At 43.8% G+C, this 14,159-nt stretch overlaps 1 protein-coding gene across 2 annotated transcripts in view; it reads left to right on the top strand.

The window, feature by feature from the left end:
- LOC112573349 (coiled-coil and C2 domain-containing protein 2A-like) overlaps positions 1–14,159 on the top strand; it is a 139,807-nt gene that overhangs the window by 8,213 nt on the left and 117,435 nt on the right. For both annotated transcript variants that reach the window (XM_025253630.1, XM_025253631.1), the window contains exons 5-6: positions 142–406; positions 12,270–12,394. In XM_025253630.1, the coding sequence (XP_025109415.1) occupies positions 142–406; positions 12,270–12,394 (390 nt within the window). The remainder of the gene's footprint in view (positions 1–141; positions 407–12,269; positions 12,395–14,159) is intronic.

Here is a 14,159-nt window from a genome sequence, read left to right as displayed (position 1 = left end):
TCCTGCAGAATATTGTAATCCCTTAATGGCCGGTAATTTTTACATTATACATAAAGATAATATTTAACATATAAAACCTGATCCATGTGTCCACTGCCAAATAATTAATTGTGCTAAAATATTGTGTATCTGTTGAAACAGTTGTCAAAATTAAACTCTCCAAAGGAAGATGTGGGTGCTGAGCTGACCACTATGCGAAACCTCAGTCATCAGCACCTAGATGAAGTAATACAAAATCAACAACAGCTATCAGTGGCAGGGAAAGCTGCACCTGTTGTTTCTGACATTGTAGATCAAAATTTTTCTTTTGTTCCTCATGAAGAAAAAGAGCCATTGAGATCAGAGGCTAAAGAATCTGACACTTGCCAAGAAAGAGATGCTAATGATAAGGACCTTCCTGCTGTAGGTGAGTGCAATGTTGGCTAACATTCTTCATATCAAAATGAAAACAATGTTTAATAAGATTATGCTGACTTGTTTACCCATATGGGTTTACCTTAATTATTACAAGGAATGTTCAGAATTGTGAACATGAAAGGCTGAAAAATTAGAGAAGTTTTTTGGTGCTGAAACTGAAATTTTGAAAATGTTGACAAGAGATATACATACCTCATAGATATAAGTACCTTTAAGATAATGTACAAGCCAGACTGCTTAAGATGCATGGCTAAAATGAACAGAGGTCAACAACAGATGTCAGAACAGTGATTTGATATGCTTACATTGTGATATACTTCAGCCAATGTAAGAACTAAGAGCATACTTCTTCATGACCGCGATCAAATCAAATCAAATCAGACTTTATTGTCTGTCGAGGAGACCCAAGACAGAAATTTTTCTTTTGCTCACAAGGGCAGGCATACATACTCATACAGACATTTAACACACACAGTTAGGAGTAAAGATACATTGTCATGGCAGTTTGGATCTCCGTCAAATGGTCAATGAAATTTCAATACTTTATATTTCTTTGTATATATTAAAAAAAATGCGTTGGCATTGCAGACTGCAACGAAATGTGTCTAAACTGCATATTCTTCATCCTCCTAGTACTTTGTCAGCTGATACTACTATCTGTTCATTCACCTGTAGGCAAACAACATCACAAATTGTCATCTATGTCATCTATTAGCCTATGACAGAAATTCCTGCATTTCATTAATTATTTAGATTGAGCGCAGAGAGCTCGTCTTGTTTGTTCGAAAGGGAGCGCACATTCAAGGTGATGGCTGATAATGGATGTCGGCACCCTCTTCTCTTCAGACTGTGTTTGATTCCTCCTGAGTCCTTGTGCCTTTATTTAGGATGGTGATGGCTGCTGGCAGCTTTCCGTACACGTGGCACTTTATAGCGCCTGCCTGAGGGCAACAGCTGGAAGTTGGGATGGAGAGGGTGCGTTAGGTCCGAAATGATGTTATGTGCCATCTTTCTGACTGCATGAAGGTACAAGTCAGAAATTGGCAGCTGTGATTTACCAATAATTTTATTTGCCTGGTGGATGACTGGCCAGCCTTGCCTTTTCTTTGACGAGGAGGTGACCATACCAGGCAGCGATGTTAAATGAGAGGATGCTCTCAACAAGAGACCTGTACACAGTCTCCATCACCCCAGAGCTGACGTTGAAGCTGCGAAGTCTCCTCAGAAGGTACAGCCGTTGCTGGGCCTTTTTGTGCACTTGGTTCACGTGATCACTAAAGGAGAGCTTCCCGTCGATCACTGTACCAAGGTACCTGAACACAGCAGCCCTCTGCACCTGCTGTCCCTTGATTTGGATTAGTAGGGAGAGAGGAGTTGTGCCATCTCTTCCTTCATATGCTCTTCCAAAGGCCATCTCCACTGTTTTTCAACGTTCAGCTCCAGAAAGCTGCGGTCAGACCACTCCTCCTGTTCCCGCACGCAGGCAAGGTACTGTGACAGGGACTGCTCGTCTTTCAGGCAGCCCACAAGGGCCATGTCATCTGCATATTTCACAAGTTTGAGAATAGCACTGTTAATAGTAATCTCATTTGTATATACAGAGAACAGGATGGGGGAAAGCACACATCTCTGAGGGGTACCCATGTTGAGGATCTGCTCATCTGACAGAATCATTCCATCCACTGACAGATTTACTCCTTCAGACGAGCTGCTGGACCCTACAGTACCTGTCGGTGGAACTCTGAGACCCACCCTCTGTGGTCAATCCTTCAGAATGATCTGATCCATAGAACTAGGCCGGTGTTTCCATCCAGGTCTAGTAGGCGCTTTACTAGAAGGTGTGGCTGGACTGTGTTGAAGGCGCTGGAAAAATCCATGAACAGGACCCAAACGTAGGTGCCAGAAGTGTTCAAGTGTTGTAGGATAGCATTTAAAAGCGTGAGAGTTGCATCAGACACACCCCTACGTGGCTTGTAGGCAAACTGCAAAGGATCCAGGCGATCAGCCATTGTGGGGATTAACAATCTTCCCATAACCCTCTCCAAACACTTGGCCACAACAGACGTGAGAGCCACAGGTCGAAAGTCTTTCAAGTTTGTAGCATGAGGCTTCTTTGGCACTGGTATGATTGTTGATGTTCGCCACACGCCGGGGACACTATGAGAGTCAAGGGAGAGCTGGAAAAGTCGGGTAAAAACACCACTTAGTTGACTAGCACACTCTTTGAGTACCTTGCCTCTCACGTGGTCAGGTCCAGGGGCTTTACGTGGGTTCACATGAGAGAGAATTCTGACATCTTCTTCACAGATTGTGACAGTGGCTGCCGACAGTGAAGAACAGATATTTTCTGCTTCATTGCTGAAGTGTCTCACATCAAACCGCGCGTAGAAGGTGTTGAGCTCGTTATACAAATGTCACCGGGTCATCACACTTTACTCTTTGTGTCTGTTGTGCTCTACTCATCATGGTGTTCAGGCCCCTCCATGCTTCCCTTGCGTTGCCCTCACTTAGTTGCTTTTCTACCTTCTTTCTATATTCGACTCTAGATGTTTTTGCCTTTGCCCTGAACTCCTCTCCTTTCCTTTCACTTTCTGTTTGTCTCCCTGCATAAAAACTATCATCTTTTCATTGAGACAGTGTTTCAGTTCTTTACCCAGCCATGGTTTGTTACTTGGATAGCTGCAGATCTGCTTGGTAGGTATGACGGACTCTTCACAGAAGGTGATGTAAGAGGTGATTGTGTCTGCCAGACAGTCCAGGTTGGCTCGACAGGTAGTGAAGAACAAATCCCAGTCAGTGGCCTCGAGGTAGTCTCTGAGCAGCTCAGTTTCTTCAAATGTCCAGGTCCTAATACATAGTGTTGTTGGCTTTTCACTTTTAAGGAGCTGTCTGTATGTGGGTAGCAGATGAACAATGTTGTGGTCCGATCTGCCCAGCGGCGGCCGGCACTTTGAAACATAAGCGGCCGGCACATTACTGAAACACCTGTCTAGCATTCTGTCAAGGCAGGTGGGACACGCCACGTATTGATGGAGACAGGGTAGCAGCTTACTGACATCACAGCGGTTGAAGTCACCGAGCAAAAATACAGGCTGATCAACTGATCTTGTTGTCGCTCGATTATATGTGTCTGCAATGTGCTCAGCTGCGAGGTTGAAGTCTGGGCTGGGCACATAGACTAGGACCACAGTGATTTGGCCGAATTCACGAGGTAAATAATGCGGCCTGAAGGACACTGTCAGTATCTCATAATGGGGGGTACTAGTCTGTTCTCGTACTGTGTAGTTTGTGGCCCATTTCTCATTTGCAAGCATACACAAGCCTCCCCCTACATGCTTATTTGTTGCTTGTGCATTCCTGTCAAATCGAATCGTTGTGTATCCTTCTAGTTCGAATGTTTTCTCATCGGTTAGCCATGTCTCAGGGAAACAGAAGATTTATGTGATCTAGTCTGTATATGATTTATGTACTCTGAGCAGCATTTTTTTTTTTTTTTTTTTTTTTGGAAAGGTGCTATATAAATCCTCATTATTATGTGTGTTGGTCATCATTTGATTAAAAAATTTACCTATTCAACTAGGTTAGTTTGACCTCTACCACAAGTCAGTTTAACAATACTTATGAGTCAATTTGATCACTGATTGCAGAAGTTACCATTCAGAAAAATGGACGCATTCATAATAATAATTTCAGCTCTTATATTGTGCAGCATCATGACCAAAATAGGTCGCATTCTCTGCGCTAACCAGTAATGATAAAAAGGAACATTTGAATACTAAGTAACAGACAATGTATGGCGAGATACACATAGGCACACTGAACAACACAAAGATGAAGTACAAGAGTAGAATGTAATGCAAGGGATAGAGGGGTATAGGAACTGTAAACAGTGTACAGATAGAGTAGTTACTTAATGGTGCACATGACAGTATTTCAATAGAAATTCAGGATAGTAATTCAAGGATAGTACTTAGTGAAGAAATGTTTTCTGAGAGCATTTCAATATAGCCTTCAAGTCAGAATGGCAAATGTGATGTGGAAGAGAACCACAGAGGGAGCTGAGTTCTGGATTTTTTGAAGATTGTGAATGAGGTACTGTGGACAGCCAGCGAGAATAGTTGCAATAATCTAGTCAAAACAAATGAGCAGATGAGAATTTTGGTGGTTGGGATGGACAGACTATGGCGAATGAAGCTGGTCATCTGGAGTTCATAACACACAGTAGAACAGATATTAAAAACATGCTTATCAAGAGTTATGTCAGCAAGCATTATGTAACCTAAGTTACATGCTGAAGTTACAAAAAGAGCAGTACTGAAGAAAGATATTCTCAGCAGTTGTAATGTTAAGATTGGTCTATGCAAGTACCACCTATGGGCAGGAAAGGTGGGCAAGTTCTTTCCAGGAATAACAAACGACCTAAGACTCCTAGAGTTCACACCTTTAGAGAAGTAAAGTTTAATATGTGTACAGCACCACCACAGAGAAATTGCTAGCAGAAGAACAGGCTGGTTTCAGGTCACATAAAAGCACAGTTGAGCAGATCTTCAACTGTCGCATCCTTAGAGAGAAGCATCTTCAGCATCAGCAGGGCCTTTATCACAACTTTATAGACTTTAAGAAGGCATTTGACAGAGTCTGGCACAAGGGGCTATAGTATGTGATGCAAAAATGAAGAAGGACTCGTTCAATAGCTAAACAAGCGCAGTACTGCTGGATAACCAAATATAAGCTTACTTTTACACCACAGTAGGCATATGTCAAGAATGCACCCTATCTCTGGTGCTGTTTCATATCATCTTGGAGAACATCATTCATGAAATCCTCAACATGCATCACACTTCCATTTCAATTGGTGGAAGGCTAATTTGCAACGTACACTTTTCAGATGACAGATCTATTAGTTTAATTTATTCCTTGTTACTCCTCGAGAAGCATAGAGCCACAGCAACATCTCACCAGCAGACCCGGTTTTGGGCAGCACCCCTCAGTTTGGCCCATTAGGTTCTGACATCTTTTGCCGTTCTCTCTACTGTTCTTTTCCAAGTCTGCTTTAGTCTTCCAACTCTCCTCTTACCCTGAGGGTTCAGTCAAGTGTCTGCTTGGCAATTGTGTCAGCGTGTTTACACAGGGTGTCATATCCAGCCCAATTGGTGTTTTTTGATGTCTTGGCTAGTGACATTCTGGTTGTTTTTTTTTCCCACAGTCAAAGATCTTTTCAGGTAATCTTATTCCCTGAATATGGCGTAGGCATCAGTTTGTAAAGGTCTGGAGCTTGTTGATGATGGTGTTTGTCACTCTTCAGGTTTCAGAACCATACAGTAGGACAGCTTTCACATTGGTTGAAGAGGCAGATCTTATTGTGGAAGGATAATGCTTGGGAGGTCTATTAGCAGGCACTAACAAAGAACTGCAATACCTTACCAATATACTGACAGACTGTTTGAATGCATATGGAATGGAGATCAGCATTGTAAAGAAAAAAGTTATGGTCAGTGGCAACAGCACAGCAGAGATCTACATGAATAGGGTACAGCTAAATGAGTAAGCAGCTTCAAGTACGTGGGAGCCACCTTGTCCAAGGATGTCAGTTATCTGCATCAGGATTGCAACAATAACAGCTGCTAAGCTGGATAGGATTTGACATAGCCATAATATTATGTTTACTATAAAGTACAATCTGTACAAATCCCTTGTATTACCGATAATGCTCTAAAGATGGACACATGGACCCCTTTGGCACTCTTCAGGTAGAGGATAGTGAAAAGTACTGGAGCCATCGTTCCTACCATAGAGCCTGGCATCAAGGAACGTACTGCTGTTTACTCTGCCACCATCAGAGGACCTGTGGCTACTAAGATGACCCAGCCCATCAATCAGCCTAGTCAACACAACACCTAAGCTATATACAGGGGAAAACAATTAGCACAAGGAATGTCTGTATGCTCCACCAGTGTGGCAAAGCGTATAAGCTCACTCAAGAAAACAGTTTGATTTTGATGGATGAAGAACATTCATAGGCAGCCATAACAAACTTAGGAAAATAGGATGCAAGTGCATTACAATGAATATTGAAGGACAAAAAAGGAAAGAGAAAAGCACAGTATAGATTTTGCAATATATCTTTGAATATTGCTTCCATGGGTAAAGCTAGCCTAAAAGCACACCCGATAACAAAAAGACTTAAAGAATGAGAAGTACCATAAAACTGAAACAAAGCGTATGTTGTCAGACTTCTTCAGGCCTGATAAAAAAATTTAAAAAATGGCCGGTTGTGCCACAGGTTATGTCTTCAATATTATATATTAATCTGTAATAAATGAAATATGAGTGCCAGATGACTTTTGCCCTCACACCCAGTCACCCGCCCATTCAAAAGTCTGCACGCATACACACTGACAAACCCACGTGTGCAAATACAACCAACAAAACAGTTGTACAACCAACTAAATTATAATCAATCAGAAAACAAGGTTGAATAATCTGAGATCAATATGGGTCTGTGAACACATAATCTGTCATCAGGTCACTTAAGGTTAGACAAAACAATAGAACAAAACACTTTCCTTCTAGCAGTCTGAGTGCGGCCCGACAAACACTCCCCCCGGAAGCGTATGCTTCGCCAGTCTTGGACACAGTTCCCACACGGCAGCATCTTTGCGACAGGTTGCCCCTCGACAACCAGTAGCGGACGGCCACAGAATTGCCTTGGCACACTACTGCCACTACTGGAGGAGATCACAGGTCACACACCGTTGCCCCAGGCAATGACGATGGTGACGACGTTGGAAGTGAGTTTTCTGACGCACTGTCCCTAGCCCACTAGTACTCCTGTTTCTGTGGTTGCCCCAGGCAACGGACACAGATGCAGTGACAATCTCAGGCGACAGTGGTCCAGCACCGGCTCCAGACGACGACCCCAGAGATACACAGGCACAGTAATCACTACTCCCGGCGGTTGCAGCAGGCAACAGGTGGCAGAGTTGCTGTTGCCGGTTCTGATGGTGTATTCCCTTCTTGTCGTCTGCGAGGACGGAGACCCCTTCCTCACTCTCCACGGTTCCAGACTGTAAGTCCCAGCAAGTAGCGTTATGTATTCACGTAGATAGGGCCTCCCTCAGACTTGCTGCCTACAGCTGTTACAACGCTCAGAGATGGTAGTCCCTGCTGGTGTATCGGGAAAAGGCCCCGACTACACATCTACCCTACACTATATACTAATAAAACTTGTGACTTCTCGCCACCAAATCTACCCGGCCTGATGCTATCGCTCAAACACTAAGACACTACTGCCTACTGCACTATACCTCTAAACTGCTCCATCTTATCCCCCGACCCTGGGCCTTGATCACCTCCATCAATTAAGGTGACCTGTCAAGTTGTAAAAACGGACAGAAAGGCTTCCCTTTACTGTCCACCTTCACTGACCGCTGCCCATCTATAATTATCTACCTGGCCTCAGACCTGTTGTTCTGGCTTCGACGAGGCTGGTTCATGACAAAATCATACACAATTTAATTACATTGAAAAAAAGGCGACAACTATATATTTTGCACATAGTGCCAATGTGACATGAACATCTCACAAACTGGTCAAGTATAGTGCGAATGTGACATGGACATCTCACAAACTGGTCACATGACATCCTTTGCCATAAGAAGCTCCAGACATGCAGTCACTGAGAATTAAGGGCATAGCTTAAATTCAGTTTTTGTGAAAAAAAAACAATGAAAAATGTTCTTAAGAAACAATACAATGAAAATACACCAGAAATAGTTGATTTTCATTCATAATCTTTTAGACTTTTTATTTTAGACACAGGATGAATTTGGGACATAGAATATGGAAAAGGGCACCCTGGGATATGGATATTTTTTTCTGGACATGTTGAACAAATCTTCTTGACGTGCATCCTGCAACAGGCATCTTCAAAAATAAAGATGAAAAAGAAAAACAAATGATCAGCTAGATAATAACTACTCAACTATGACACTAGAAATGCATGCAATACTAGCTACACCTCATGGAGTGAAATCACTCACAAATTAAATGTATTCATCTTTTCAGATTTACCTTCTTCACTTTGAACACTTAGAAGACAGACTAAAAAGACAGCTAGATTTACACTCTGAAATCTTACACATCCAAATAGCACAGACAGACTGTAATGTCACACTTTCCTGCTTTTCAAGTCATGTGGGTATAAAAGGCAATGAGCTAGCATGTCAGCTGCTGAAGCTACAAACATAGGAAACAAAATCCACTTCATTCTCTTAGTTAATAAATGTATATGCTCTAAATAAAGGACTGAAACCCACATTTCACAACAGGATATTTTGGTAACTTTGAGTGTTGCATGATCAATCTTATGAGACCTTTCTGGACAGCTGAATATACTTAACAGCTTGTGCCTGTATTAGCATTGTCCCTTTTGGACTATTATAGCTCTTTATTTGCTGTTTTCCTGTATTAGTAAGGTCACATGGGTAAAGAAACAATACTGCTTACATTGTTTTATGTGAGTGGAAGATTGACCACCTTAATGTGCTTCTCTGTGAGGTTCACAGGTTACCAGTTCATGCTCACAATGACTGTGAGTGCTTTGTGTAACCATTGCATTCATGTCCATGTCCATGTCCATGTCCATGTCCACATATCCTTGCCTAGATTTACAAAGTGCTGCAACTCTACCAGCTGAGTTTTTTCGCATATCACTGCTTCTGAATCTGCCATTGTGAAGGACAGGTGTGTTTTACATCTGCTACTACTACGTGTCAGATTAGGAACATGCACAATTTGGGGTTTTTTAAATTACATTTGGTATCATCTATTGGTTCAGCGGAGACGCAATCAAGCATGAACGTGGTGTCGCTTTCATTGTCAGGAAGGAGGTGGCTGGAACTGTCATCAGCTGCACCCCAGTCTCTAGCAGACTTATCTCCATCCGAATCTCTGCTCGACCGCACAACATTACCATTATACAAGTGTACGCCCCAACATCAGAACACGAAGATGAAGAGGTTGAGGAATTCTACGAGGAGCTGGACAACATCATCAAGAAAACTCCGAAGAAAGACATCTTGCTTGTCCTTGGCGACTGGAATGCTACGATCGGCCCTGACGCTTATCAACAATGGGCAGGAACAGTCGGCAAGTTTGGCCTAGGCAACACCAACGCAAGAGGCCTACGGCTACTAGAATTCGCTCAGAGTCACCGTCTCACCATTGCCAATACCCTCCACCCGCACAAGAAGTCAAGAACTGTAACATGGCATTCGCCGGGAGGTCTGGTCCATAACCAGATTGACTTCATCTTGCTGCCTCAGCGTTTCAAATCAAGCATCAACAAAGCACAAACGAGGTCCTTTCCTGGCGCTGACATAGGCAGCGACCACAACCTCGTCCTCACTAGCCTCAAGTTGAAACTGAAGTTGAGACGTGACAACAATAAGAGCCCTCGCATCCGATTCAACCTTGAGAAGCTCAAAGATCCGGACACAGAGAGGATCTTCCAGGCCCAGGTGGGGGGCAAATTTGCAGCCCTGGCTACTATAGACTGCGACATAGACGCCTTGCTGGAAGTATCAAAGAGGTGCTACTCTCTACTGCAGACGAAGTGCTGGGGAAGCAGAGGAAGCGCAAACAACCTGGGTGACAGACGACATCCTTGATCTTTGCGACGAAAGGAGAGCCTTGAAGAAAGGGAGAGGTCGAGACCCGACGTCAGCAGACAAGTACAGACTTGTCAACCAGCAGATCAGAACAAGGATGAAGGAGGCAAAAGAAGATTGGATCGAAGACCAGTGTTGCAGCGTGGAAATAGGCATGGCTAGCGGAGACAGCAAGAAGGCATATGAAATACTGAAGGCCCTCACCAAGACTCAGCAGCGACCAGCCACAGTCATCGAAGACAGCGCCGGACAGCTCCTTACGGAAAACGCTGCTGTACTAAGTCGTTGGACTGAATATTGCCAAGACTTGTACAACTACAAGATCGAGCCAGACACCAGCATTCTCCAGCATCACCAGACTGGGACAAGAGAGGCTGAAGACCTGCCAGTCCTCACTGATGAGGTGAGAGAAGCTATGCACAGTCTGAAGGGAGGAAAGTCACCTGGTGTGGACAACGTACCTGCTGAGCTGCTGAAGCATGGAGGAGATGCAACAACCAAGGCCTTCACCACACTGTGTCAAAAGATATGGGAAGAAAAGAAATGGCCAAAAGAATGGGCTCAGTCTATCATCATCCCACTCCCTAAGAAAGGGAACCTGCGGCAGTGCCAGAACTACAGAACCATCAGTCTGATAAGTCACCCAAGCAAAGTAATGCTCAGAATCATCCTCAACCGCTTAAAACCTATTGCAGAGGAACTGCTGGCAGAAGAACAGGCTGGCTTCAGGGCTGGAAGAAGCACGGTAGAACAGATCTTTAACTGCCGTGTTATGATAGAAAAACACCTGGAGCATCAACGTCAACTATACCATAACTTCATCGACTTCAAAAAAGCTTTTGATCGTGTCTGGCACGATGGACTCTGGCAGGTCATGAGATCATTCAACATAGAGGAGGGACTGATCCAGATGGTAGCAGCACTCTACAAGAACGCCTCCAGCGCGGTACTACTCAACAACCACCTAGGCGAGTTCTTCGCGATGACGATCGGGGTCCGTCAAGGGTGCCTACTCTCTCCCATCCTTTTTAACATCTTCCTTGAAAAAATCATGCAGGACACCCTCCACAACCACCTTACCTCAATCTCCATTGGTGGCAGACCCCTGTGCAACCTCCGCTTTGCAGATGACATTGACCTCATGGCAGGCAGTAACAACGAACTTCAGGATTTGACGGACAGACTCTCCAGGCGAGCGGGGGCCTATGGCATGGAAATAAGCTCAGAAAAAAGCAAAGTAATGATTATTTCCACCACCGACAGCAGCAGCAACATCGTCATGAACGGCCAGAAACTGGAGGAGGTCAACAGCTTCAAGTATTTGGGTGCCACCCTGACTAGAGATGGTTGCTGTACAGCAGAGATCCGTATCAGGATTGGTATGGCAACATCCGCAATGTCCAGGCTGGATAGGATCTGGCGAAGCAACTCAATCAGCTTCAGTACCAAGCACAGGCTGTACAAGTCCCTCGTAGTGTCAATCCTACTCTACGGCTGCGAGACTTGGACGCTGCTTGCCGCAACGGAAAAGAAGCTCCAGGCCTTTGAGAACAAGTGCTTGAGAAGGCTGCTCCGCATCTCGTACCGAACACAAGACCAACGCATACGTACGGAGCACCGTAACCTCCCTCGTGGGCCCACAATGAGCCCCTTCTGGCAACAGTGAAGCGGCGCAAGCTCGCCTGGTTCGGTCACGTCACCCGCCACAACACCCTGTCCAAGACGATCCTACAAGGAACCCTCGAAGGGAGCCGTCGTCGTGGTCGTCCGAGGAAAAGCTGGGTCACCAACATTAAAGAATGGACCGAACGCGAGATGCCAGACCTGCTCTCATCTGCTCAAGACAGGACCGGGTGGAAAATTCTGTCTGTTGCTGCTGCCGGACGGTCCCCCCTACGCCCGGACCGGGCATGGGACTGACCTGACCTGATCATCTATTGCTATAAATTTGATGGTAGTGGTGGTAGTTGTTGTTATCATAATCAGTACCGACTAGGTTCTGACATCCCTTCTGAAAATCTTTTTTAAAAATGGAAGAAATTTTTCCATCTTAATGTATCAGGGAAAATTATTTGGAGCATCATGATTGACCTTGTGTTTTTGTTACATTGTGTTCTGTTGGTCTAGTGTTTTGTAAAAATCATTGACCATTTTCTGAACCATCAAATTTTACTTTCACAGACAAAGAATCAACACTCCTTGATAAATCAGCGTCCATGGAGGAAAGTCTTAAACAAGATGATCGATCAAACAGACAGTCTAGTAGTCTTCGAGCAAGAATGAGAGATCGCCTTCAAAAAGCAAAGGTCAGTTTTGATAGTATGTCTTTTTGCATTTTTTTAAAAATTGGCACAAAAAAATTTTTTTGCAAAATTATAGTCCTAAAGTTTAAGACCATTTGAAAGAGAAGCTCACCATTAGTTGACAGTTATTGTTTTCAGTCCATGACTTCATTTTCCCCATTTTAACCCATTCCTACTTTAAGGATAAATATATGCAACTCCTTCAGCAACTATACGCTGGTCCACACAAACCCATGCATCATATTCAATCATTTTTACTCCACACTAAACTATGTAAATAAAAAGGGATGAAATCTGAGCATTGTCTGAGTCATTATTGAATGGCTTTAATCCCTTAACAAAGGAAGAAAAAAATATTGATTTAAAAATCTGAATTTTTTCCAGATGTACCTTTCTTTAAAAAAAAAAGATATAATGATTTGAAGGTGACTAGATGGCTAATTTGGAGCCTGTTTAATTCATACACAAAAGTTGTTTTTCATCATTTTGATTCACTTCTATGTACACCATCATTAGAATTCACTGCCTACTTGATGAGACATTGCACTAGTCATACATTCTCAGAGTAGTGATATGGTCTGTGCATGATTTACCCTGCAGAAAGCCTACCTGTTCTTGGCTTGGTCTGCTGGAACTTGCTCCTGTTCCCAAATTTTGTGCAGAAAGGGTGTAGCATCTCTGCTGCGGCTGTTGGGTCTGCCTTGAGTGCTTCTGCAGGAATGCCATCTGGGCCTGCTGCCTTTGCCAGAATTCAAGGACTGATGGCTTTGATGATTTCTGCCTTAGTTGATGGGTTGGTGTTTACTTGGAGCTGTTCGGCAGCTGGGGCCATGTCCAAAGTGGTTGTTGGTGGTGGTTGGTTAAGTATTTCATCAAAATATTCCACCCAACATGATCTTTGTTCTGCATCACTGGTGATGATGCTGCAATTCTTATTTTTTATTGGTCTGCACGCATTGGTGTTTTTCCTTCCTGATTGAATTCTTATAATTTCGTATTGTCTCTTTGTGTTATTTTGTCCAGCTGCTTGCTCTGCCTCTTCTGCCATCCTGTGTGCGAATTGTCTCTTGTTGTCTCTTGCACTCTTCTTCACTTCTCTGTTTATCTCCCAGTATTTTGCTCTAAGCTCTTCTTTTTCGTGCTGGTCTTGGCATAAGTTGGTCTTCTGCTTCAGCTCTTTCCTTTCCTCTATCTTTTGCCAGGTCCTTAAAGTCAGCCATTTCTTGTGCTGTTTTCCTTTTTTACCTGAAGGGTGTGCAGGAAGTCTTCCACGTCTCTTGTTATCCTGTCCAGTGGTTGGCCACTGTTTCTTCCAGGAGTCCCTTGAGTGTCACAAACCTGTTTTTAACTTTGCAGTTGAACTCTTCTTGCTTTCTATGGTCTCTAAGAAACTGCACGTTGAATTTGTGGTGGGGTCTGTCTGATGAGTCACAGAAGGACCTCAACTTTATCTTCATGGTTGCCACAAGAAGGTGGTGGTCTGTGGCTGCATCTGCACCTTGCTTTACTCTGACATCCAGCAGACTCCTTCTAAACTGGCAATTTATGGTGATGTTGATCGATCTGGTTTTCTTCTTTTTCCTCTTCTTTAGCTGCGTTGGTAGGTGCACCGCACTGGGTGATGGTGATCTTTCTTCCTTTGGAGTTGAACCTTGCTGACATGAGTCGTGGGGAAACTGGTTCCCCTGCTATTAGTGCTCATGCAGCCTCTGGTGTCATGAGTACTGCTACTCCTTATATGTGATTATGGTCAGGGTCCATGTCCAGA

This window comes from Pomacea canaliculata, linkage group LG10, assembly GCF_003073045.1.
Source record: "Pomacea canaliculata isolate SZHN2017 linkage group LG10, ASM307304v1, whole genome shotgun sequence".
In the NCBI taxonomy this organism is placed as follows: Eukaryota; Metazoa; Mollusca; class Gastropoda; order Architaenioglossa; family Ampullariidae; genus Pomacea; species Pomacea canaliculata.
This window is presented reverse-complemented; position numbering and strand designations above follow the sequence as displayed.